This window comes from Daldinia caldariorum, assembly GCF_022478825.1.
Source record: "Daldinia caldariorum strain CBS 122874 unplaced genomic scaffold F4812scaffold_13, whole genome shotgun sequence".
NCBI classification, from domain to species: Eukaryota; Fungi; Ascomycota; class Sordariomycetes; order Xylariales; family Hypoxylaceae; genus Daldinia; species Daldinia caldariorum.
Window position 1 is genome coordinate 871455 of NW_025953049.1, and position 25635 is coordinate 897089.

The 25635-nt window shown below is 48.8% G+C and overlaps 10 protein-coding genes across 10 annotated transcripts; 4 read left to right on the forward strand and 6 right to left on the reverse strand.

Annotated features, from left to right (window-relative positions):
• Window positions 1–865, reverse strand: F4812DRAFT_99028 (uncharacterized protein). Its single transcript, XM_047939616.1, has one exon. It carries the CDS (start codon window positions 794–796, stop codon window positions 185–187), a length of 612 nt encoding a protein of 203 aa, XP_047788483.1. The 5' UTR covers window positions 797–865; the 3' UTR covers window positions 1–184.
• A 119-nt stretch (window positions 866–984) lies between these two features.
• F4812DRAFT_436166 (uncharacterized protein) lies at window positions 985–3876 on the forward strand. The gene is made up of 4 exons (XM_047934825.1): window positions 985–1721; window positions 1835–1940; window positions 2076–2711; window positions 2821–3876. Exons 1-4 carry the CDS (start codon window positions 1151–1153, stop codon window positions 3647–3649), a joined length of 2142 nt encoding a protein of 713 aa, XP_047788484.1. The 5' UTR covers window positions 985–1150; the 3' UTR covers window positions 3650–3876.
• Window positions 3877–4573: 697 nt separating this feature from the next.
• F4812DRAFT_461142 (putative zinc-binding oxidoreductase ToxD) lies at window positions 4574–5611 on the reverse strand (the record flags this gene model as incomplete). The annotated part of the gene is made up of 1 exon (XM_047937816.1): window positions 4574–5611. One exon carries the CDS (start codon window positions 5609–5611, stop codon window positions 4574–4576), a length of 1038 nt encoding a protein of 345 aa, XP_047788485.1.
• A 1310-nt stretch (window positions 5612–6921) lies between these two features.
• F4812DRAFT_436171 (GMP synthase) lies at window positions 6922–9903 on the reverse strand. Its single transcript, XM_047934826.1, has 12 exons — window positions 9668–9903; window positions 9370–9589; window positions 9231–9307; window positions 8823–9145; window positions 8404–8711; window positions 8284–8331; window positions 8162–8227; window positions 8088–8110; window positions 7953–8010; window positions 7813–7896; window positions 7658–7750; window positions 6922–7576 (listed from the first exon to the last, which is right to left on the reverse strand). The coding sequence occupies exons 1-12, from the start codon at window positions 9802–9804 to the stop codon at window positions 7379–7381; spliced, it is 1635 nt and encodes a 544-aa protein (XP_047788486.1). The 5' UTR covers window positions 9805–9903; the 3' UTR covers window positions 6922–7378.
• Window positions 9904–10533: 630 nt separating this feature from the next.
• Window positions 10534–12476, reverse strand: F4812DRAFT_99145 (glycoside hydrolase family 76 protein). Its single transcript, XM_047939621.1, has 4 exons — window positions 12307–12476; window positions 11735–12214; window positions 11437–11678; window positions 10534–11375 (listed from the first exon to the last, which is right to left on the reverse strand). The coding sequence occupies exons 1-4, from the start codon at window positions 12395–12397 to the stop codon at window positions 10812–10814; spliced, it is 1377 nt and encodes a 458-aa protein (XP_047788487.1). The 5' UTR covers window positions 12398–12476; the 3' UTR covers window positions 10534–10811.
• A 1612-nt stretch (window positions 12477–14088) lies between these two features.
• On the forward strand, window positions 14089–14588 carry F4812DRAFT_99174 (uncharacterized protein). The gene has a single exon (XM_047939623.1). It carries the CDS (start codon window positions 14199–14201, stop codon window positions 14526–14528), a length of 330 nt encoding a protein of 109 aa, XP_047788489.1. The 5' UTR covers window positions 14089–14198; the 3' UTR covers window positions 14529–14588.
• F4812DRAFT_436174 (ankyrin) lies at window positions 14089–19297 on the forward strand. The gene is made up of 2 exons (XM_047934827.1): window positions 14089–15816; window positions 15883–19297. The coding sequence occupies exons 1-2, from the start codon at window positions 14585–14587 to the stop codon at window positions 18755–18757; spliced, it is 4107 nt and encodes a 1368-aa protein (XP_047788488.1). The 5' UTR covers window positions 14089–14584; the 3' UTR covers window positions 18758–19297.
• Window positions 19298–19539: 242 nt separating this feature from the next.
• Window positions 19540–22255, forward strand: F4812DRAFT_461146 (glutamine synthetase/guanido kinase; the record flags this gene model as incomplete). The annotated part of the gene is made up of 2 exons (XM_047937817.1): window positions 19540–20682; window positions 20747–22255. The coding sequence occupies 2 exons, from the start codon at window positions 19540–19542 to the stop codon at window positions 22253–22255; spliced, it is 2652 nt and encodes an 883-aa protein (XP_047788490.1).
• A 23-nt stretch (window positions 22256–22278) lies between these two features.
• On the reverse strand, window positions 22279–24128 carry F4812DRAFT_99169 (RNA-binding domain-containing protein). The gene has a single exon (XM_047939622.1). The coding sequence runs from the start codon at window positions 23895–23897 to the stop codon at window positions 22584–22586; it is 1314 nt and encodes a 437-aa protein (XP_047788491.1). The 5' UTR covers window positions 23898–24128; the 3' UTR covers window positions 22279–22583.
• Window positions 24129–24199: 71 nt separating this feature from the next.
• Window positions 24200–25618, reverse strand: F4812DRAFT_99258 (P-loop containing nucleoside triphosphate hydrolase protein). Its single transcript, XM_047939624.1, has 4 exons — window positions 25409–25618; window positions 25320–25349; window positions 24846–25237; window positions 24200–24671 (listed from the first exon to the last, which is right to left on the reverse strand). Exons 1-4 carry the CDS (start codon window positions 25482–25484, stop codon window positions 24435–24437), a joined length of 735 nt encoding a protein of 244 aa, XP_047788492.1. The 5' UTR covers window positions 25485–25618; the 3' UTR covers window positions 24200–24434.
• Window positions 25619–25635: the final 17 nt, after the last annotated feature.

Consider the following 25635-nt stretch of genomic DNA (forward strand, 5'->3'; position numbering starts at 1 on the left):
TGTGATGTGTTCAAACCCCAAGTTAGGTCTTCGCATTAGAATATTAGCTGCTAGTGAAGTCTTTTGATAATAGTCTCGGGACTTACACAATAGTCATGGATCACCCGTATTGCCGCTCAATCTGTTTCTTTTTGACATCCACGCAACTGTGGTCTGTTCTCACAAGTACGTACTACACACCATATCATGGCCATATCTCCTTGATAGACCGAATCACTTTACAATTCGTCTTATGTCCTAATTCGCTCCAGCCGCGCACCTGGCAAGCTTTGCTGCAGTACGCAACGACGCCACACCCCGTACATCTCATTAGCGGGTTCTTTAACTCCTCCCCGTCCTTCTCCTCCTTCTCCTCCTCCTTGCCGCAAGCCGCACATTTCCTCCCCTTCCCCGCCCCCTCGATCCCATCCAAAACCGCCCCCAATTCAAAAACCTGATCCAGCCCAGCAGGCAGGATCCGAACGCTCGCCCCCTCCCCAGGCGGCACGCGAACGATAGGCTGCTTTCCCTCGCCGCGGTCCGTGCGCGTCGCGCGCGGCACGACCAGCGTGTGGCCCTTCCGGAAGCGGATCCCGCCCTGTCCCAGGCCCCGATGGTCGCCGTCCTCGAAGGTGACGGCGAAGTCGGCCCCGCTCCTGTCCCGGACGATCACCGTGGGCTTCGTGATCGTCATGTCCTCTTTTATTTGCGCCAGCAGGAACTGGTCTGCTGTTGCTGCTGCGGCTGCTGCGGCGGCGGATGACGAGGGTAGTTCGTGGAATGAGGGGAAGAGAGCTGGGTCAGCGAATATAGGCATTTTTATTGGCGTTGCTTTCTTGTTGCTGCTTACTCTTCCTCATATAAAATGTAAGTAGGTACCTGAGATATGTGTAAGTTTTTGGGTATAGCTTCGATCATTGGATCGTTTTATTTCATGATGCATGCATCTACCACGGTTTTGGAAGATTAATATCGGTTTGAGCGATAAAATATGGATAACCATCTGCATTGTGAACGCAATGAAACGTGATAAATGATAGATGCTCCTGAATGGCAAGCATACATACCCCTCGATTCTACCCAATTTTGAAATCTTTTGCCTAAGAAATATCGTAGTTCCTTTAAACCCATATACTCAGTACATCTTCCGCTCTGAAAGGCTCTATATATCATGTCAGACAGTACATTTGGTTTCGGCTTCCAAGCCGATGTCCTTGGTACCGGTTTTCTATTCCATCTCATGACCGGCAAAGAACTCAAAGCTCTAAGCGACGCTGGAATTGACTTCTATACGATAACTGTCGCTATCAAATTGGGGAAAACCTTCGAAGTTCGTCACTCCTTGGGAAATAGTGTTCGCACGCATGTTTTGTCTAAACGGAGTATTCAATCCATCTGGTCCAAAGCCTTGAGTATTGGATGGGGCCAAACGGAGATCATAGATGCGATGACGAAGACCAAAGAAGGTGTAAATGCGCTTCTCATAGTTGATGCCTTTTCTTCCGGATCTACTAGTTACCAGGCTGCCCAGTGCTTTTCTGCCCTCCTCTCCCTGCGCGGCTGCGAAGCTGACCTGTTGCCCAACGTTGACGTCCTAAAACATATGATCAACTACTTCGTCCCATTTATTCATGATCTTGGATTCTCGAAGGTCCTAGGACATATTACGGTCACCGCAAGGCGACTTATAACGCAAACCAACTGTAGCAATGATACGGCGACCATAATGCTGCGGGAAAAATGTGAGCACAACTCCTCGAACCAATGATAATTATGAGCCTAACACAGGTTGGATTCATTGAGACAACTAGGAGCTCCTTATCCTAGTCGTCTCTGTGGTCCAGGATTCTTACAGTAATCTCCCATCTTACCACAAGTGGCGATGCGTCTTCTACCGCCGGCGCTGTAAATCAGCTGATGCTCACCTCGCAAAGGAAGGAGAGCTGCTATATGCTTACACGGTAATTACTTTTCCCGTATATACAATATTTCTATCAAAATGAGCATATTTTTCTCTGAACACGCCATCTCTCTCTAAGTTGACATCACGAATAAAGAAATTTCCAACACATGCTAACTTTTACTACTTACTCAAGTATGAGAGGATCTTGGCTTTCAGCGTTCGCAAGTCATACGCTTGGGATGGCTGTTGAATTACGTCTCAATAACACCATCATATGGGAGAGCGCGGGAAGTAATGGCGCTGCTATTTTCGAACTAAGCGAATATCAAGTTGATTCCTTTGCGACTCGGTCCGTTCTTCACCAGAAATTTACAATAGTTAAGGCACCAAATGCAACTAAGCACCCTGCTATACGTCATCGTGTACCAATAGAGGCGCTCTTCTCGTCAATAATTTCTCAAGAGCCCAGGATAGATTCCTTGCTCGAAACAAGCATCCGTCAAGGCATATGCCGACTCGTTCATTTGTCTTCTATTTCAGCACGAAGTATCAGTATAGCGAGTCTCGATGCATTGAAAGAAACAGCTAATGCCTTTGGTTTTGAGGATTCATTTTTCAACTCTGCTGATTCAATTCCCAACTCTGTTTATTCTCGCATGCCTGGAGCAGTAAATCAACCAAAGGGTTTAAGGGCTCTAGGTATGAAAACTGTCGCAAAACTAGAACATGTCTGCGGGATGCATGCTGAGTCCTTCTCATACCCCGGAAAGTGTTTATGTACATATGTCAATGGCTTGATTGTTACATTTTCAGTTTTTATCATTCTCTTGTAAGCAACTCTTCAGATTTTCCAAGAGCCTTTCTTCATTTAGAAGGTGTTACTACTATTAAACTCAGCATAATTCCTACAGCCTAGCAGCTGATTGTTTATACTACAGATCTCAGTATCGTTTCGATGTTAATGAGCTTTACATTTGCGAGGATATTTTGATGAGCCGTACCAGTCAAATCGACCTCAGCAACCCGTTTATAAGGGGCAATCTGGCAATGGTACTGAAATTAATAGACCCCAATAGCGAGATACTATCTGAGCGGCGGGGTGCTTCCGAAATCGACTGCCTTGGGATTTCGGGTAGAAGTTATACGGTTTGCTTTACCTGCATATTAAGCCATGACTGTTACGACGACCAGAATCGTTTTCTGTCGCTATTACCTGGCCGTGCAAGTCTCGAGGGTATATATAGGTCGGAAATATCGTCAAATCGACCCGACTTTTCTAACTTTATAAGTCGCCCAACCGTCACAACCTCGCTCGCGCCAGGCTTTGTTCTCATACCCCACCATATTCCCTCAGCATTTAATATTTCCATGGATATGACTTTGGGCGAAAAGGAGATCTTTGTAGCAGTCCAGGCGGACTGTAAGGACTATCACATTACCATCCCCCTCGGAATATTTCTTAATCCGGCAATGACAACCGTGAGGTTCTGCTGTTCTCACGACCCTAAATCGGAGGTTCGGATAGAGAAGGGCCAACAATTGGCAATAGCGGGATTTGACGCTTGCATGGCTTTTCCAGAGGTAACACCTAGTGGCGGTTCTACAACTGTAATTGCTCTTCATGGCAATAAACTTGAACAACTCCTCGCGATAGGAATCCTCAGGGCCCGCCGTTATAAAATTTTGTTCCAACGAACTGCCTGTTTGAGCTGCTGTATTAAGAATCCTTCAAATTCTGCGTTTTTACAAGTGATCATGGGCGGGTAGTTATTACCAATTGTGTCTGGACAGTGGGAAATATATTAGGGTATACCTAGCTGGAGGAAGGAAAATGAACGAAGCTTTAGGACATAGTATCTAACCGGTTTACTCTATAGTATACTACCTATACAATCCTTCTTGATCATTCGTTCCGATAGGCGCCTAGTTATTTACATACTTGTCTCAGTACTAATATACCACCTGCCTTAGGTACCTAGGTAGGTACCTCCTAAGATATATGTTAACTATGAAAAACCAAAACTTCCTGTCAGGAGTCTCACTTGAGACCCCTTAGGAACAAAGGAGTTGTTTTCCTACCTCATGCTCTACGACGTGACACTTCCTATACGCTCAGTATTCCCAGATTATAACAGCGGCACTTAACACACCACAACCCTTGGTGCCGATAGCAAACTGGTCACTAAAATACACTCAAAAATTATCGACTGTCATACCTCCGAACTGCAAGCTGTAGTGATAAACACGAGCGGAAATGGCCAGGTAAAACCCAACCCACTATCTAAACGAGCAGTGGAAAGACCCTTATTGTGGATAATAACTTGTTGGAAATAACACTCTTGAGGATGGAATTTCTTTTTTCTTTATAACTGGCTGTGAGCTACCTCGCTATAACGCAATTCAGTACCATGTCGAGTATCGTATTAGATCTCATGCTGGTATAATGATCAAGACATCTTCATTCAGAAGACTTGTCGCCCCCGCCCCCCTTTCTATAGCGACCACGCACGATGTTCCATAGAACCAGGATACTGCAACATACATCGTGGGACATATATACAAATTTTCCTCATAGCTAGCATCCGCCCCCGCACCTTTGTTCCTCAAAACTCCCTCTTTTTTTTTACTTATCCCCCTTCCCCGCTTCCCCCCATGCCCCCGTTCGCACTTTAGGTATCTAGGTAATCTAATCTAAATCTTGTAAACGATCTTCTTCCCGCTAACCCGTCCCTGCCGCAAATCGTCCAGCCCCTCGAGGATGCGGTCCAGCCCGCCCTCGCGCACGTCCGCCGGGTGCGGCTTGACCTTGCCCTGGGCCAGCAGCTCCTCGGCGAGCTTCCAGAAGCGGACGCCGAACTCGAAGTCCGCCTGGCTGGCCGGGAACTCGTGGCCGAGCTTGACGAAGGTCTCGCCCGTCATGGTGTACGCGAGCGTGTGCTTCTTCTCCACGTCCTCGCGCGGGAACTTGTCCAGCATGAGCAGCCCCGTGTACTTGCCGCCCTTGGAGCTGATGGCCTTGGCCGCGATCTCCGGCGACGACCCCTCCGCGATGCAGTCGAACACGTACTCCAGCCCGTCGTTCGTGTACGCCCGGATGTCCTCCCCGACCGTCGGCGAGTTGTAGTCGAAGGTCGCGTCGGCGCCCAGGCTCTTCAGCAGCTCGAAGTTGCGCGGCGACGACGTCGTGATGACCTGCAAGCCCGAGAGCTTAGCGAACTGGACCGCCAGGGTTCCCGTCGCCGTGCTCGCGCCGTAGATGAGGACGGGGAAGGGCTTCTCGGCGGGCTCCGTGGGCCAGGGCAGGCCTAAGGACTGGTAGAGGGCCTGGCCGACGGTGCTGACGCCGACGCCGAGCGTCGAGGCCTGCTCCAGGGTCAGGTTGTCGGGGACCTTGATGGAAAGGGCGGCCTTGGCCACGATGTGCTCGGCGAACGCGCCGTCCTCCGTGTTGCTCAGGTTGGCGCCGGACACGAAGCCCGAGATCTTGTCGCCGACCTTGAAGTTCGTGACACCGGGTCCTAGCTCCTCAACGATACCGGCATAATCGCAACCGACCAGGCCACCGGGAGCTCCGACGCTGTCGATGTGCTTCCAGTCGGTGGGGTTCAGCGCGACGGCTACCGTCTTAACTTTGACGTAACCAGGGCGCACTTTGGGAATGGGTGCGTCGGTTACGACCTTGGCAACGTGTCCTTCTTGAATAATGAGAGCTTTTTGAGTCGCAGCCATCTTTTTTTTTGTTCTTCTTCTTCTTCTTCTTCTTTTAGGTATAAGTGATTGGTATTGTAGTGTTGGTTTTGATCGTTGTATGTTGTAGTTGTAGTAGTTGTAGTACGACAATATTTGCGAGAGGTATTCCCTGAAATATCTCTTTCCCCTCCGCCAATTCACTCGACTCCACCACCCCTCCTTCTGACAAAGCTGTCGTGATAGCCTCTGCCCCATATATGACCCGGGAAGTCGTAACCAATCATATCAGGGTCGAAATCTACAGAAACGCTACGACTGTCCAATCTCTTTTAGGCGATAGTGTTATGTCCGACCGAATTAGTAACAGGGCTAATATACTTCCGCTTACAAATGCTGGGTTAGGTACCTACCTTACCTAGGCCCTTACTTTCCACGCATACGGATCCGTAGTGTAGCTATATAAGTACTAGGTGGTTGACCTTAGGTCGATTTAGGCTAAGGTACCCGAATCCGCTTAACCTCATATAGTAGTTGAGGTTGAGGTATCAACCGCTTTCGTTAATAGTGTAAATATATGAGGTATGTATAGTCTATTCGAGAACCTTGTCGAAAATTATTCTTTAATTCCCCATAACGGTGACCAAGGCTGCGTTACCCCTGAACCCCTGGGATATCCGTTAGTCATGACCTCGGGAGCTATGCTACCTGTTAGTGTCGTGTCGTACAGGAAGGATTCCAACGAGCCTCATGCAAACGGCGATTTTTAACGAATAAAATCATCTGCAAAATGACTACAGTGCCTCCTCATACATTAACTTTATAGTAACCCTTATGATCAAAATTAATATTATCTGGGATTTTCTTTTTTATTTTATTTCTGCTGAAACATTTTGCTTGAGTCGTTTCTTAGACTACTTCGTTTCTAAAAGGGAGTTAACAGTGTCAGTCCAATCCCACGATGTTGAATCGAGTACGAAATACTTCGTACGGATTATACCAGGATGAATACGTCATTGTCTAGAACCGCTAACTTCCATGCATCTCGCCAACAAGATTGCTACCTGGTACTCAGCTACTCGGGAATTAATAACCCCATGTAGTACTAGTACGTACGCCCACTTCTCCTCCTACTACTACACGCATACTACTATACCCAAAAGTTGCTAGTAAGTTGGAGAATTTCCTAGCTCCTGATTACTGACCGCATACGTAAATCGGCAAGGAGGTAAGCAATTGATATATAGATTACCAAGCTATAAACCCTTATTTGTTTAGAAGGAGTATAAATCGGGAACATTCAACCGCATAGCCGCGTACTAGGCCCTGTCATATCACATTCTCTTTTATAATTTGGAAAGCTTCGATCTGTATTCATGACTACTTACCTAGGTATCTAACAACGAATACGGCTCTTTTTAGCATATCTTAACTGTTGAATATGGTACTAATCGACTGAGCTCGGGAGGTAAATTCTTTATGAACCAGCTTGCAACAGCTCGTTTATTCCATATCAGCCATGACCCAGGTGGTAAGTAGTTTATGGAAAATACACAAATAATTGACCTTGACCCAATGATGAAGCGAACGAGTAGCCCTGGGCTGTCCTAGATCGCAACAATAGGAGGTACATAGATACCTAGGTACTCTATCAGATATGGATAGCGAGCATCTCCAGTCCAGCTTAGGTATTTAACATCTGAGAGTAAATTTCCCGATAGACATGGTGTGGATTAGCATATAAAGCATCGCGTCTAATGCCCTTTTGCCGGAAAACATTCTCAACTAGATCCGGGGAAATCTGCCTCTTTACGATAACTCGATCGTAGCTGGCGGCTTGCTCGTCGTGTTGTAGAACACGCAACTTATACCCTCGACCTCGTTGACGATTCGCGTGGATACGTTCATGAGGAAGTCCATGTCGAACTTGTAAGCCTCGGCGCTCATGAAGTCCTTGGTCGTGACCGCACGCAGCAAGCAGAGGTATCCTTCGTAGCGCTTGTCACCCTGTCCGTATGTTAGAAGCTATCCGTTTGCGCGCATAATAGTAAAAAGGGGAGGATGTAAACAGAAAATTGAATTCCCTACCATGACACCTACGGCCTTGTTTGTATCAAGGCCGGCATACGCTTGGCTGATTTCATTATAGATACCCGCCTCCTTAATCATGCTAATGAAGATCTTGAGTAATGTAAGCATTTATACGTCGTGCAGAAGAATGAGATCTGTTTGTGGAGACTTACGTCGTCGGCCTTCCTTGCGATATCGACACGCTCCGGAGTCACTTCGCCCAGAATTCGGATAGCAATACCAGGGCCAGGGAATGGCTTAATGAGATTAGTTCAACATTCGCCCAACCGCACTGGATTTTAGGGTGACCTACATGTCTCATGACGAGTTCCTCATTGACACCTAATTCGCGTCCGAGGGCTCTAACTTCACTATAACACAGGGATTAACAAACTTGCCGCCAAGACGCCTGGTAAATGGTTCCAGTTCAAATAAATTTGGGACTTACTCCTTAAATAACTCCCTGAAAGGCTGTATATTGTCAGCTAGGTATTGCGTCCATTAAGTAAAGGGGTAACTTACCTCAATAAGCTTGAGACCTTGGCCATCCATCATCCGTTGCGGCAATCCGCCAACATTGTGGTGTGTCTATTACACAATTAGTTCCAAATCCTCAATCGAGTAAAACCGTCAGTAGTAAGTACCTTAATAGTAGCCGAAGGACCCTTGAAAGAAATCGATTCAATAACGTCCTGCAGGGAGAAAAGTGAGCAACAAGTTTTATGGCTGGTATGCGGTCATTATTCAAGGTCATTCGTTCTTACTGGGTACAGGGTTCCCTGAAGGAACCATTCAACCTTTCCGGCGTTTGGCGTGTTTTCTGCGGCCTTTTCGATCTTAATTGCTTCTTCCTCGAAAATATCGATGAAAGTATTGCCGATGATCTTTCGCTTTTGCTCGGGATCTATTACGCCCTTCAGTTTGGAAAGGAAGATTTGCGATGCATCCACCACCGTCAGGTTAATTCCTAAGTGTTCACCAAGTGCTTCTTTCACTTGCTGACATTCGTTGAGGCGCATCACGCCATTGTCCACTAACACAGCGTGAAACCTGTCGCCAATTGCTAATTTCACTATAGGGGTGTTGTTAGCGATTATAGTTCAAACAAGCCGCGGACGATGCCGATAGGACGCCTCAATCTTCTATATAATAAATTAGAGGGGATACAACAGCATCAACTTACTTAGTTTCGCAGCCACTGTCGAGTCAACACCACCCGAGACAGCTCCAATCACCTGGCCATTGCCTACGAGCTTACGGATTCGAGCAACTTCCTTGTCTAGGAAGTCCGTCATCGTCCAGTTCTGCTTGACGCCGCAAATGCCGACGGCAAAGTTTTTGAGCAGCTCAGTACCACGAGGGGTATGTGTCACTTCAGGGTGAAACTGTATTCCGAAGATCGGCTTACTCTCGTGGGCAATACTGGCATAGGGAGAGTTTTGAGTGGTAGCGATAGTGACGAAACCATCTGGGAGTTGGCTCAATTTGTCGCCATGGCTCATCCAACTGCCATTTGTTAGTTAGGCTAGTAGGTAGACCTCTCTATCTACGCAATAGACGGTAGGTAGATGCTCGGATCCGGTATACTCACACTCTCATGCCGGACTCTCCGTACAAGCCCTCGTATAATCTGTCAACGTGGCTGTTGTGGTGTTGCGGTGTTAGGTCCTGATTGATTATAAACGTTAGAGCGCCAACTCAAGTGGTTGAAAGAACGAAGGGAGATGTACTGCTTGACCATATTCTCTTTTAGTTCCAGCAACGACATTGTCCTTGCTCAGGTTCCAAGCGATTTCTTGAAGACCATAGCATATACCTAGGATGGGGACCCCGAGTTCAATAAAGGCCGAATCAACGTGAGGCGCATCCTTGTCATAAACCGAAAAGGGACCACCAGATAGAATAATTCCTTTGGGCTTCCAGCTTAATTCTGAGAGCTTCGTGGTACACCTATGAAGAGAGTTTATTAGGATTATATTACGTAGTCAACTAGGTATATATATATAAAAGGAAATAGAATCGACCTACGGAAGCATCTCGCTGTAGACGTTCAGTTCTCGTAGTCGTCGAGTGATAAGATGCGTGAACTGGGATCCAAAGTCCAGCACCAGAATCGTGTCGTAGGCATTGTGAGGCGACTCGGCCTGCTCAATCTCGGCCGACATCTTGATCAAATTTAGACTATATGTGAAAAAAAAATATCACTTATGGCCGAGGTTTAATATGGTTTATGACCAGTTTTGCGACGCTGAGGTAAGTGTTTGTTCGACTAATAGTTGGAAAAAAATGGTCGCTCAGAGGGGTACAAAATTCTTATCTTTCTTATCAGTCCTAAAACAGTTTAGCGAGGGGTAAATTCTTATCTTTACATGAATGTTAGCATGTGCTGCCAAGACCCACGTGATCTTAGTTAGACATTAAACTATGCGCCACATGAACCATGGGTCCGTGTACGGATCCGTAATTCAATAATCATATCGAAAATAGCTTCTATCTCATCATTCAGAATTAAATAAATAATCTCGCAACCTCTTCGCCCTTTTTTCATTACCTCGACGTCAATAACCGCGCTGTAGTAGTAGCACTCACTACGCGTAATTCCCCCGCCTAACACCATACGTCATTCAATAACACTACAGGTAATGTAAGTGGTTTGGGTGGTGCGGTTATGATTTTGGGGTAGCGCGGTTAAAGTGACTGCTCAATTATATAAAATACCTGGCACGAAATAAAGATTCTCTATTAAGGGTTAACTACGACTTTACGAATTTGATTTCATGATTCCTCAATACATGTTCTTTTCATTCTCGGCACGATCAGACAGGTGTCCAAGCTACCCCTGAGACCAGCCGTGCTAACATTAATCCTAAATCACCCCCGATTGGAGGTGATTTCTGCTTAAAAATTTGAAGTAACAAAAACGAAAACTAAATCCTCGTTTCATGAGAAAACGCTCATTGACAACCGTTCCGAACGCCTCATGCCCTTTTGGTGTGGTACTGCATACCTAGGTAGGTACCTATCTACCTTCCTTCCATCCTAGACGCCACCTTATATGTCCTATTGATGATTGCCTTCCAAGGCCCTTCATGATCATTGATGGGTTGTCGAATTATATTAATGGTGAGCTCGGTTCATCTTAGTTTATAATTATGCTGGTATATGATTTCCTTCATACACCTATGCTCATCCATCCAAATGTTCCAACTGCGGAAACTAGAACAAGGGCCGTTAAAATACCAGCACCTGCCCTATCTCCTGCTGTTATTGGTGATGGTGTGTGAACAAATGAATCGCTACCCGCGCCTGCATTCGGGTCGCCTTCACTGGTTCCACCCGATTCCATTGTCACCGGAGCTTTGGCCTTTCCAACTAGGAGGGACGAAACGGCTCCTAGAACGTTCATCACCTGGCCAGCGCCCACACTGTTATCGAATATACCGCTTGACCACCCGAATCCGCATGTCTTTCCAGCTGGCGGTCCAGTACACTGCTTCACCGCAGCTTGAGCTGAGTCCTTCAGGACCGGTAGAACTTTCTCGGCTGTGAATGGGGCGATTTGCGTCATAGTCGTCATCCACCGGTGTAAGTATCCCTTGAAACTCAACATATCTGTTGTACAGGTCATGTGCTCCTCGCATGCAATTTCGTAGGCGACATTGTTTTTGAAAAAATCGCGAAGTGTAGCATCTAAAAGTCCCGTGATTCGTTGTTCCCATTTCGATTCTCCACCTGTCTAGGGGGTTGTCAGTTTCAACATCGAAGAAGGGTTATCATGCAAATAAATAGGTACTTACAAAATTGTACATATACGCCGCTCCTAGGAGATAAACGGCGTTGTTGTATGAAAATTGGGCCTTGTTAATATCAGTGCAGTTGGTCTCGACGTGAGCGCCATCGTAGATCCTATAGTCGCTGTCCATCAAACCGATACTCTCGACCCAGTCCCAGGTTTTCTCGGCCCAATCAGCGTATGTTTGATTGTTCAGATAACGCGCCAAGCGGGCACCGAGGTTGAAGAAGCAGCCATTGGCGATGCCTGGGTCGATGATGTTAGTCTTGTATTACTACGCATGGGTCATTGATTCCTCTTACTATTCTTGTAGTCATATCCATTATTGGCGAAGGGGATTTGCCATCGTAAACCGCCACCACAAGTAGTGTCATGGCGGCCGGGGTCGGCTTGAGTATTGAAGACTGCCTGAGCTAGGTACAGCCACTGGGGTTGATCGGAAGGAGGGTCGGGGAAGTTGACTTCAGCAGCTAACATAGCAGACATGCCCCAGAATCCTTGGTCATCGTTGCCAAGAGAGGCGGTAACGTTAGGAGGCATATAGTCCTTATTCGGGCCAACCTGCCAAAGCATAGCCTGGGTAATTAAGTCGTTGTAGGTAGTATCTCCAGTATAATGCCAATAGTCGATCATGGTTCCCCAAAGCGCTCCACCTTCCCACCAGTAGTAATCGCCTGCCGGGGGAGGACCAGGGAGGATACCGGGCGTTTGTCCGGATTCATTGCCGTGGTAATATGTCATGACATTTTGAGCGAGAGCCTTAGATGTTGAGATGATGTTATCTGTTAGTAGGTGGAAAGGAAAGTTAGTTTAGTAGTTTACAAAGATAAGCCACTTTAGTATGTATAATAGGGAGCAAAATGATAAGTCGTACCATCCGAATCTATTTGATAAGTCTGCGCGGAGACGATATCTCCCGTTATTGAGACCGCGATTAAGAGCGCGCGAAAAGAGACCGGCGCCATAACCCTGATGGTCAGAAGATTGGACGTTTATCAGGGGTGAACGAGTGACAAAGTTGGGATAAAAGAGAAATGGGACGGTCGCAACGAAGATCAAATCCCCTTCAACACTAGTCCGTCGTTTAAAGGTGGTGGTTACAAGTTGAGGAAACTTTGTAATTATTAGGATGAATGTTGTCCCCTTTGTTCGAAGGCAGATTGGAAGAGATAAGGGAGTTTGAGTTTGAGTTTGAGTTCGGGTTTTAGTTTTGGACTGGAATGGAGATGTAAAGGGAAATGTAGAAGGAGAAATCTGAATTGATTGTCTAGCGGCAGGTTTCTTGTGCAGGCAGGTGCACATCCCATGGATACGACAAGTAGGTAACAAGTACAATACCAATCGGTTGTTACACATGCGCCAGTCAAAGGTGATGCATTCACCGTGTAAGTACGGTAATCATGTTGCGAGTTTCGTTGCGCTTTCCGTATCATTTTGCTGGGAGCCCCAGCCAACTGTCTCTATGACTGGTAGTTACTTCGCAACAAAGGGAAATATTTAGCACTGTGGGGGTGTAGAGTCCACATGCAGTCTGGGGGAAATTCAGTCGCCGATGACGACTAGTGGCCCACATTACCCTTGCTAACACAAGCGCGTACCACTATTATTGGTCCCCCAAACTGGAAAGGGTCTGGGTGACCCCTGCTTCCAAGAAAATACAAGCTTTTTACCTAAAATCCTTCCATAGATCGACAATTGTCTTGGCATATCTCGGCGCAGAGGTTGACTTAAGAAGTCTAGAATCTAGACGCCCCACGCAAAGCCAGCATTCTCCATAGGTACCTCAATACCGGTAAGTCCAAAGATGACGAAAGTTACCTAGTGTATTTTGTGCTAATTCAGCGGGTCCGAAAGCATTTGGGTCTTGAATAACCACGACTAAAAAACAGCAAACTTCGGAGACATCAATTACAGGTAGGGACCTGGCACTTAAGGACGTAAACCCCAACCCCCTATTGAAATTTCGGTATCGCAATGGTAGTGTTACACACACATTGTACATCGGGATGAACAGGTACCTCTTATATGAATACAAGAATTGATAAGCGAGTCGACATATACCATCTTTAAGACAAAGCTAGAAACAATTCCAATAAAAACCGCCGTTCTTGATGCATAAGGTAGGTAGGTAGGTACCTAAGGTACCTACCTAGTAATAACTTCTCAGCCCGACTCTACACAATAAGACCTTTCTTATTGAATTGCTTTGCTCTAGGCCATTTCGCAGTATCTATTATGTACTTGTCCCTTTTTCGGTTTCGACCAGGATCCAAACCACGACAATAACCGTTTCGGCAACTTAGAGGCACAGCGTTTTTCAGTGGCTGGTAGAGACTTGAAATGCAGCCGCGTAACCCACGTGCGCCCCGAACAGCACAAAATCTATTTGTACCTAAACCAGTAAAGGCAAACTTGAGATTGGCTTAGATTGTTTGCATAAGTCTTAGGTATTAGGTAAGAAGTGAATGAAAGAATGCTCATTCTATATATGCACTATTTTGCCTACCTTAGGTACCTGTTTAAATAATACCCGCTGGCAGCTGAGAACCAGATGATAACCAGGTGGCCCATTATATCTGTACCTCCTAATGCTACTAGACATCTAGAGTAGGACCGTAAGGCCTCAGGTTCTTTCCTAATACAACGCACTTTGGATCCGCGTCCAATTCCATAACCCCAAGTTTCAAGGTGCATGATGGCGAATGCAGTGCTACCTCGGGGCCAAAAAATTCACGATGGACAATTCTCGATTCAATCGTTATTTCGATGGCAGTGTGGCTATGTTTATTTTCGTACACCGGACGTACTGCAGTCCTTGGCGTAGGTATGAGGCTCGATTCTACTGGTCGATTACATCTACGGATTTCAGCCCTTTCTCACGCATCAGGATCTAGCTCGAGATGTTTCGGCAGGGTTGCATACCCCACCGACCGTCTTATAAGGCTGGGCCCCCTCAGTATAACAAGATCAGCCCACGACCCTCGACACTCTCTTCGCCTTCTCCAAAATGAAACCGGGTACAATCTAATATTCCAATGTTCTAGCCAAGTCTCCTTTCAAAAGACAAGGTTGTTGTATGGCGCCTATTCATTGTAAGAGTTAAGTCTCTTGTAACGGAACCTGCGGCCACAGGCCCCTCTAAAAAGTCAACCATGGAAGTGGTGGGCTCAGTCGCGTCTATCGCGCAGTTGATCGAGATTACCGCCAAAGTCTTCCACTATTGCGTCACGATAATTGGCGCTTCGAAGATGATTGACGAGTTGGGTCGTACTTCGAGCGTAATGGTACAGTTACTGTATGAGGTCAAACGACAGGTCGATGCGGACGCTTCCGCCGGCCGTGGCCGCCCTCTGGGACCTGATGACTTTGTTCGAGAGTTACAAGCTTGCATGATTGACCTATCGCGACAGTTCGAGAAAACAAGCTCTAAGGGGCTCGCGCAAAAAATACGTTTTGCCCACATGGAAAAGGATATTCAAAGAGCTATCGAGAAGGCATCGCGTATGAATGGCTTTCTTAACTCGTGGCTTACGCTAGACATCAAGGAGACAACCAAGTCAATTGACCGTGGCGTTAAAGCCCTCAACAGCCACGCGGAAGAGGAGATGATCAACGGGAAAATCGACGACATCGTGAAGCATTACGCTCCTATCAGTTTCTCCGAGAAGCATGGGAATGTTGTTCAACAGAGGCAGGATGGCACCGGTCAATGGTTTCTAGAGTCAGAAGAATTCCAGGATTGGATGCAATCTGTTGGGGGAACGATGTGGTGTTCAGGGGCGCCAGGAGCTGGAAAGACAGTCATGGCTTCAATAGCTATCGAGTATATTCGCGAAAAAGTGCGCGAGGCTGGAGACGGCCGTCTTGCGTTTCTCTACTGCGACTATCGCCAACGTCAAGATCAAAAATCATGGATGATGCTGGGTAACCTTTGGGCGCAGTTCTTCCGACAGCGTGATCCTTCCGCCACAGAGGTCGAGCAACTCTTTGGAGAAATAGCAGCCCGTTTCGACTTTAAACCAACTAGGACCCAGACTCTCAATATGATCAGAGATGAGTTGACAAATGGCTCACCAGGGAAGACTTATATAGTTGTTGACGCCCTCGACGAGTGCGCGGATGAAAACGAAAGAAACGGCTTCATTGATAGCTTACGCAGTTTGCAACCCTTGATAAATGTATTGGTTACCTCCCGGACGACTCATTTCGATAGTGTGGGTTTTACCAATGTGCAAGCATTCCGGTTTATACCTACGAATGAAGACATGAGCACTTATATAAACGCACGGATACGAGGATCGAAGAAGATGTCTGGCTACGTGCAACGAAAGCCGGAGCTCGAAGAAGACATTCGAAAGTCGGTCATTGAAAGAGCGAATGGAATGTAAGTTGTAGCCTAATACTGCCCTTCATTACTTCGCGATCGAATATCGAGCTTATTGTCTCATAGGTTCCTCCTATGTAGGATGCATCTTGACTCCTTAAGCAGAGCAATCACCCTCAAAGACTTAAAAAGGGAGATGGGCCGGATCCCGAAAGGTGAAAATGTAATCAAGGATACCTACGACCAAGCAATGGAGCGGATTCGAGACCAGGGTGTGAACATAGAGAAATTTGCTCTACAAGTCATTCGATGGGTTTGTTTCGCAAGACGGCCGCTGAGACTAGCAGAGCTTCTGTGCGCTCTCTCTATCAGTCCGGATGACACAGAACTCGACGAAGACGCCATTGGTGAAGAAAGTGATGTTACTAACTATTGTGCTGGTCTAGTAGTTGTAGAGGGAGAGAGTAAAACCGTGAGATTTGTTCATTACACCACACAAGAGTATTTCAATTCGCTAAAGGACACACCAACCTTTGCTCATAGCCATGGGGAAATAGCTCTAACTTGCATTTCCTTCCTCGGATTTGACGACTTAACTCTGTCGACAAACGGGCCCTTGTCCCAAATATGGTTTCCACAGGAAGATGCGCCATTCTTTGCATACGCAGCTTTACATTTCGGACATCACTACGCACAGGAGTCTAACATTCCAAATGTGGAAGAGCCGACCTGCCTAGAAGATATCATGGAGTTATTACTAAACTTTCTTCAACGCCCAGAGCATGTCAAACGCACGGCCACTTCGATACTCAAGAACATAGGGGGTAGTGTTTCTGCGATTTTCGCCGACCCCTGTCTTAGAGACGACATGCCTGCTACAGGTACCACAATAGACCTAGCTGCGTTCTTCAACGTGATTAAGGGAGCATTTGACAATCGCCCATTCGGAGTAAAAATCGAATGGTTACTAAAGATCACCTCCACGACAGCAGACCTTGGCAAAAAGCGGTTTGGAAATTCGCTTCATTGGGCATGTCTTAACAACTCGGTCGAATCGATGAAGATTCTCCTAGAAACTCCAGAACTTGAGCTAGACATAAACTTAACAGTTGGACATTGCTTTGGCTGGCTACCGGCAATCGTTTCGGTCGCCTATACTTCTCTCGGTACGCTCCAGGCGCTCTTAGACCATGGCATCGATATATACAAGAAATCCGCACAAGAATTATGTACGACTCTCCTTGAAGAAGCTATATGGTGGGCCCATGCCGTGAAGGGACCCGACAAGACGATACTGATAGAGGCGATAATGCAGAGAGATGCGAACGGTAAACTACTACTCTTACGAGATGCTTACTCCAGCACAGCGCTCATGGAGGCAGTGCGTACAGCAGACTTTAATATCTTCGAGTGTGTCATGAAACATCACAACAGGATCGAATCAATCGATAGAAGAAATGAGGCAATCCTTACTTGTGATTTCCATCGGAGAACGGTGCTACACTGGGCCGTCGCAGATTCTTCTCTCGCCTTTAAAATTTCCGGTGGAGAAAAGACTTCGGGTATCCTTCGCATACTCATGACGCTGCTAGACAGTCCATATGCAAACATTCTCCTGAAATGGCAAGATCAAAAAGGAGATACGCCATTCGAGGCGGCCATTCGCCGAAATAACATCCAAGCCGTAGACACTATCCTCAAAAAACATGACGAGCATAATTTTCCTGACTTTTACCCATCCCAACTAGTGTCAGGATTGAACCTCGCTGCCCGGGTTGCAAGCTCTCCTGTAATCGATTTGCTGTTAAGTAGAATGAGCGACGACCTTCTCCAAAACCCAGGTACTGATAGCGCATTACACTATGCTGCTGGTGGAAGCAGACCCGAAAACACAGAATTTTTACTACAAAAACTGAAACATCTTTACCTTTACGGTTCCCTAGGGGCGAATGAAAATAGGCCTATTCACTACGCGGCGGCAAGCGGCAATATTGACGCCGTAATGGTGCTGTCTAAACAGAAAGGATTCAACATTGATTGCCAGAATGACCAAGGCCACACCGCGCTACATCTAGCCGCAAACCAAAACTTAATTGACATATGTTCGAATCTCGTAAAGGCCGGCGCGAATATCAATGTTATAGACTCAAATGGCCTCGCTCCGCTTGGAATCGCTATCAAGAAACGCTTCCCAGAAATTGTGCGAATCATGGCCCGGCGTCCAATAACGGATCCTATCAGCATCGACGACGACGATATCGCCTGGATACGGCAGCAACCATGGGGGAACGCCCTAATTCACGACCCTGCTGGTCCTTCCGACTCAGCTGCAGACCCCGCGATATGGCCAAGAGAGGAAAGCGACATCATAACGGCGGCGCTGTGCCTGCAGAGGAAATTTAGGGTATCTAAACATATCCACGTAGCATCTTACATCATATCTCGCATCCTTGACCTAGCGCAATACTGGGTCAAATCCACTAGCATCCGCGTTAGCATCGAGAAGGGCGGTGAGGTGCGGAGATGGGCCGACCCTCTAACACCATACATCACGAGCAAAGCCATCAACAGCCTCTCCTCCAGGCCGGTGAGGCGCATCGTGTTCGAGATCACGAGCCACGACCAAGGCTACTGCTCCGACCCCAGCAGAGGCGAGAGCTGGACTTGGTTCACGGCCGACGTCCACCGGCGCGGGAACACCTTCTCGCAGAATCTAGCTAGCCCGCAGGACCAAGGCGGTACTACGAACAGAGAGATCTACCTCGTGCATAATCGGGGCGCCAATATACAGTGGCATATGCATACGCTATCGTGGAATCTTAATGATCACACAGAGACGGATGCCGAACGCGAGTCTTGGATCAAAGCTCTGGGGCCGGGGGATAGAATCCTGGTCTTGCCGCACGCTCGGTATCCGGGCTGGGAGAATTGGGTTCGCCGAGTGAGAATCGATGTGTATACAACGTGTTTAAGGAGCAGTGCGAAAAGCTGGGTGCAATAAGAAAATACGAAGGGTTGGCTTTATCGGTTTAACAATATCTTGTATTATACAATACCACGATCGCAGTTCGGAGGCTTCAGGGGCTTGATGTGTATACCCACCTAGGTAGGTACCTACTATAAGTCTGGTATTTTCGACGATGCTTGAGCATGTTGGATGTAGGATAAAGCACATGCATTAGTCCTACGTGGCTTACAGGGTCCATGTATATGATTATCCAATAGGAAGCGAGGAAGAAGCGCATCGTTATAACACAGGACCTGATGTTATCCAAGAACTAGCATTATCCAAGGACTAACTTGATGATAGCTACTAGTAGGTATTTACCATCGAACCAAACAACGTTTTCCCCTTAACGCTCGACTTTCTCAACGAAGCCTAGCTGTTTGAACCCATCATTCTTGATAGCCTATGTCGATTCGATGGCTAGCTACTTTGGACATGCATAGGTTAGATACGGTAGCCACGCACATCTTCAATGAGTAAGCACCGAGGCTGCATAAACCCTGACTCTTAAAAGGGTATAAAGGCCTTTTTCTTTATTTTTTTACTATTTTTTTTTTTTTTTTTTTTTTTTTTTTTTTTTTGCGTTTGTATATGTACGCCTTCTTATTATCCAAGCCCAAGAAATACTCAAGACACTTCCATATAAGATAACCCAATCCAAATAAGCGAGAATTACGAGTACACCTTACACAGCTCTCTATAAAATGGTAACCGGGCTACTACACCAACATTGAGATAGTAAGCCTAAGCCGCCGTCACATAAAAAACTGCTAAACATGGCTTTACCCTACACCCATCTCAAGCTGCTCAACGCTGCTATCGACGCCACACCGCTCATCGATAATCACGCCCACCCGCTGCTCACCCCAGAGACCGCGAGTAAGCACCCCTTCTTATCCATTGCTTCCGAAGCGACCGGGAACGCACTTTACGACTCCAAGAAGAGTCTTTCTCACCTCCGGGCCGTAAAGCACCTGGCCGGTGTTCTCGGCTGCGCGCAGACGTGGGAAGCCGTAGAAGCGACAGCCGTCAAGCGCAGACGGCCCGAATCGCGCGAGGCTTGGATCAGGCGCTGCTTTGACGGCATCGAGACCATCTTGATCGACGATGGGCTGGATGCACAGGGGCAAGTCGAGGATTACTGGTGGCATAGCCAATTTACCAGGAGCGAATGCAAGCGCATCGTGAGGATTGAAACAGTGGCCTCAGAAGTCATAGCCCGCTTCTTGATCGGGCATGATGGGGGAGCAAACCAAAACACTCTTGACGAAGACGACGGCGACGTCGTAAAAGCGTTCATGCGACTGTTTCTAACGGAGATATCGCAGCTCGCAGCCGATTGTAATGTTGTGGCTTTCAAGTCCATCATCTGCTATCGGTACGGGCTGGATATCTTGCCTCTGAACGGCATAGAGAGCGATGTCAGAAAGGAACTAGAGGATATTATCAGCGAGGGAGTAACGCCCGGTTCGCCTGTCTCCGGGTTCTCATTACGGAAGAGAATAGCTCACCCGTTGCTCAACAGCCTGATTGTCCGACTCGCTGCTCGCGCCGCCCAGGATTCCGATAAGCCGATCCAGTTCCACACAGGTCTCGGGGACAACGACATCACGCTTACCCGATCGTCTCCATCCCATCTCCAGAGCTTCATCCGAGAGAATCCCAAGCTCAAAATCGTGCTTCTCCACGCGGGCTATCCCTGGACGAGGGAGACGGCGTACCTGGCAGCTACGTACCCAAACGTCTACGCTGATATCGGCGAGGTGTTCCCCTGCATCAGCCGCCAGGGCCAGGAAAGCGTCCTGAGAGAAATGCTGGAAGTGTGCCCCTGGTCTAAGATCCTCTGCAGTACGGACGGACACGGATTTCCGGAGATGTACTTGATTGCGGGATCTCAGCTCCGCTCGGTTCTTAAGACTGTAAGTGGTTTTAGGTATAGATTATCGATTGTCTATTTTGACTTGGACTAATAATATGATTTAGGTGTTGGGAGAGTTAGTACAGAGCCAACAACTTGACGAGAAGCAAGCCGTTCAGCTCGTCCAAGATATATTATTTTCCAACTCCAAAAAACTCTACAAACTCGAGACCAAATCCACTCTCCCCAACCTTTCGCAATTGACGACCGTCTCCGTCCCCAGTACCAACTGGACTAACCACGCCGTCATCCAAAAGCTCCAAAGCCTCAACGCCAAGTACCTGCGCATCTACTGGCACGACTACACCTCCAGCAACAAATGCCGGCTCATCCCCATCAAGCACGTCTTCAAGACGCTGTCAAGCGGAAAGCCCCTGACCCTCTCCCTCGCCAAAGCCAGCTTCGGCATGACGCAGATCGACACGCTGATCCCCCAGGCCTCGGCCACCGGCATGTACACGGCGCGTCCGGACTGGTCGAGCCTGAAGCCGGGACCTGCCGAAGGCCACGTCAGCTGCTACGCGTACTTCACGGAGCTCGACGGCTCGGAGGCGGCGTTGTGCCCGCGGACGATCCTGCGGAAGACGGTGGAGAAAGCAGCGGCCGAGCAGGGACTCGAATTCCTGCTCGGCTTCGAGGTCGAGTTCCTCGTCCTAGAGCGCAACCCAGCCGCGTCCGCAACGAGCCTGGACCGATACCAAACCCTGCGCAGCGACGGCCATAGCTGGTCGGTATCGCGAGCGTTCGCGGACTGGGGCCGCGCGGGGAGCTTCTCCACCGCGGTCGACGAGATCCTCGACGCCCTGGACGCGGCGGGCATCGACGTGGACCAGTTCCACGCGGAGAACGCGCCGGGCCAGTTCGAGCTCGTGCTCTCGCCGCTCGCGCCGCTCGCGGCCTGCGACGCCGTGCTGCACGCGCGGCAGATCCTCGAGAGCGTCGCGGCCCGCCACGGCTTCCGCGCGACGCTGCACCCGAAGCCGTTCGCGGCCAAGTGCGGCTCGGCCTCGCACGTGCACGTGTCGATCGCGTCGCCGGGCGGCGACCGGCCCGCGGTCTACGAGCCGTTCTACGCCGGCGTCCTCGCGCACTTCCGGGCCGTGTTCGCGTTCACGAACAGCAACCCGACGAGCTACGAGCGCATGGTGGACAGCGCGTGGGCGGGCGGCCGGTGGATCGCGTGGGGCACGCAGAACAAGGAGCTGCCGCTGCGCAAGATCGCGGGGAGCCACTGGGAGGTCAAAGTCCTCGACGGCCTGGCGAACCCGTACTTCGCCGTGGCGGCGCTGCTAGCTGCCGGGATGGACGGCGTCCGCAGGAAGGCGCCGCTGACGTGGAAGGATTGCGCGGGGGATCCGGCGCGCTTCGGCGCGGAGGAGAGGGCTCGGTTGGGGATCGAGGAGATGTTCCCTGCGGACTTGCGGGAGGCCCTTCAGGCGCTTCGGGAGGACGAGAGTCTGGGCTTGGACCCTACGTTTGTGCAGCGGTATGTACATGTAAAGGAGGGTGAGCTGGCGATATTAGAGCCTATGACGGCGGAAGAGCGCCGGCAGTGGATAATGGAGAGATACTAATGGTGTGGGAATTGCACGGAAATAGGATAGGATCTGGCCTGGCTTTTTGGTATATAGGTGCTTAATATGAGAGGTACCTAGGTATATATACTAGGTAGATTATCTGTTGATCTTGTGGTTTCGGATATCTCAAAAGTAAAAGGCTACGTGGTTATGTTGTTAGAAGGTAACTAGGCCTAGAAAGTCAGCATATTACCGAAATAAAGGGGTATATAAATCCCCCATTTCCTGAATTATGTAGGTAGACATGACTGCCATGCAATAGCGCTCGCTGTTCGCGTACGGTCAACAACAAAAAGACTTCATACTTCCATTAACGCCGAACAATCTAATCAAACGTAATCTTCTTGCCTTGAGGCTTAACAACAGCACCGGTAAGATACGTCGCGACGCCCGCGTCTCCATACGCCGGCTTCGCCGTCTTTTCGATATTCTTCTCTCCGAACGCGCCTCCTCCCTCTTTCTTTCCATCATCCGTCTCCCCATCCGACCTTCTCGCCGGTCTCGACTCCCTCCTCGCCCCCTGCGGCCTCTCCCTCTTCCCACCATCCCCCTGCGCGTTCTTGTCCTTCCCAAACCTCTTCTTATACCTGACGTGGTCATCCTCCGCCGCCTCGATCTTCAGCTCGCGGCCCCGGAGGCGGTTCACCCACCACTTGCGCATCTTGAACAACTTCTTCTCCTCCTGCCCCCCTTCCTGCTGCTGCTGCTGCTGCGCGTCCCCTCCCTCTTTCCCCTCCTCCTCCTCGCCATCCCGGAAGTCGTCCTCCGTCTCGATCTCCTCCCTGATCTTGACGAACCCTTTCACCGCCCACCCCGCCGCCTCGGGCTCCTTGAACTTGACCCACCCGAAACCCTTGCACTTCCCGCTGTCCTCGAACGTCGCGACCTTGACCCACTCGATCTCGCCGCACTTGTCGAAGTGCGCGCGCAGGTCGTCTTCCGTGGTCTGGAACGAGAGGTTGCCTACGTAGACCTTGCGGCTGGTGCTGATAGCCGCTTTGTCTGCCGCTTGGCCGTTCGCTGTAGTAGCAGCAGCAGCTCCGTTCTCGGGTTGTTTGCTGGGGCGTCCTTCGTACGAGTTGGAGTTCTTGATTAATACTTTTCGTCCGTTCAGCTCGGTTTCTGTGAGAGCCATAGCGGCGACGAATGCCGGTTCCGCGTTGAAATCCACGTATGCGAAGCCCTTGTTCTGCGTCTTTGGCGTATCTTCGCTGTTGCCGTATCTCCTATCCCCGGTGTACTTGCTCGTAGGCAAATTGACTCTTGTGATGTTATCTTCTTTGATCATGCCGCCTGAGCTCTCCACCAGCCACTTGAACAATTCGACCCTCGTCAGAGTGAAAGGTAAGTTCCCTATCCATATGCCGTGCTCGGAGCGTTGGGTCTTCTTATCTCCCTTCCCACCTTTAGGTGCACCTTTCGGTATCGGCAGCTCATCTTCGGACTCTGCTTCGTCGTCGCTCTTGGGCTTCTCGGGGAGCGGCTTGCCTTTCTTGAGGAGTCGCTTCGTTTTTTTGGACGGCGGCTCGGGTAGCGATAAGTCTACCTCGATCTCTTCGATTTGCGTCTTGCGCTTCTTGGAGTCTTTGGTCTCCGGCGCGGAATGCTGTTCGGTCTCTGTAACTACTTCGGTCGCCATTTTTAGTTCCGAAGCTTCCGAATTGAGTTTATTTTTTATTTTTTTATTTTTTCTTCGTAAAATTGTTGGGAAGCCCGATGGTTACGCGCCTTCGTTCGAGCGTTGAAAAGTTGAAGGATGTAGCTTTCTCGAAATTTTTATGGAGCTGATAAGATAAGATATCGGTCGTAGCTACCTAGGTAGTCGCATATGCTACTTAATTGGATAGGGGTAGTATATGCACGTATCCATCTTACCCCTAAACAACTCTTCGCCATATCAAGCGAATAATCATACTTATAAATATACCTAAGGCTTGCGAATACACTATTAAATAAAAGTTTTCTTCAGGATTTGCTGCCATAAATTCAATACATATGTAGTCATTTTTGCTCTTCGTGTACAAATTATGGTGGTCGATCTCTCAAGGGGCACCACCACATCTTGACTCCCCAGGTGAGACTTAACGGACAGCTCTCCTTGAAATCATAGTTTCCATAATTAGATCCAGTTAGATAACTCATAGACATCATCTCAACTTATACACACACTACCTCTTCATTTATGAACCCAACTCCCATCCTCCTTACTCGTTATGACCTCATCCACGTCCACCCTCTCCTTTACAATCTGCGCCCCATTCACCAGGTCGTTCTCATCCGCACGCTTCCCAGCTTCTTCCTCGTCCTTCGCGATCCCCGCCTCGACGTGCCTCTTCACCAGACGCCTTCTCGCAGTCTCGAAGTCTACCTCCACGAACCACCTCTCGTCCATGAGCTGCGCCGCCTCTCGCCACTAGAAGAAGAATCACGAATGCGAATTAGTAAACCATCCAGCAAGAAGCGCTTTATTCTTTTAACCGTCTTTCAAGATTTCAATCCTCCTCGCGGTATTTCCGTTGCGGGCAGAGGGTGAGATAGGAAAGCCAGATAGGTTCAGGTTCAGGTTTAGCTTAGGTACGGTACATACCGGCTCCTTATCCAAGCACACATAATTGCCCTCGAAAACGACGATCCGATGCGTCGGCAGGATGGCGATATCATCGGGCTTCGGGTCCTTCAGCGCGTGGTCGAAGCTCGGGGCGTACACGGGCGTCGGGGTGGGCGGCAGCGGGGGCGGCGGCACGGCGCGCAGCGACTTGACGAGGGCCAGGAACGCGCGGCCGTCGAAGGTGAACTCGGCGCCGCGCCGCGCGTGGGCGAGCGCCGGGTCCGGCATCGCCGAGAGCTGCGCCCGCGTCAGGTGGTACCCGTCCATGGGCACGAAGACCGCGGGGGGCACGGGCTCGGGGACCTCCGGGTGCAGGGTTGCGTGCCGCGCGTTGAGGGCCGCGGCGACGATTCGGGAGAGGGTTGTTTTGCCTTTTGTTGGTTAGCGGGTATGCTTTAGTTAGGTACCTACCTATGGTAAGTATAACGTGATAAGAGGGGAGGGGATAACTACCTGAGCCTGGGACCCCGGCTATGGCGATCACTAGAGGAAGATATATGTTAGATTAGGTGCACGACTACTAGTTGTTGCTTGTGACTTACAGAGTCTACGGTCCGCGGGGAGTTGTTGGAATTTCTCCCAGACTTTGTCTACCAGCCGAGTTACCTGGTCCTCCATATCGATCCTTAGCCAAGTTCCCAATTATAAAGAACAAGTGATTAAATAGAATTTGAATAACTAGAGTAAATACGATTATAATAAATCCTTGTTATATATTAGGTTAGGTAGTCAGTTGGTCAGTTCTACTATGTATAAATGAAGTCTCATG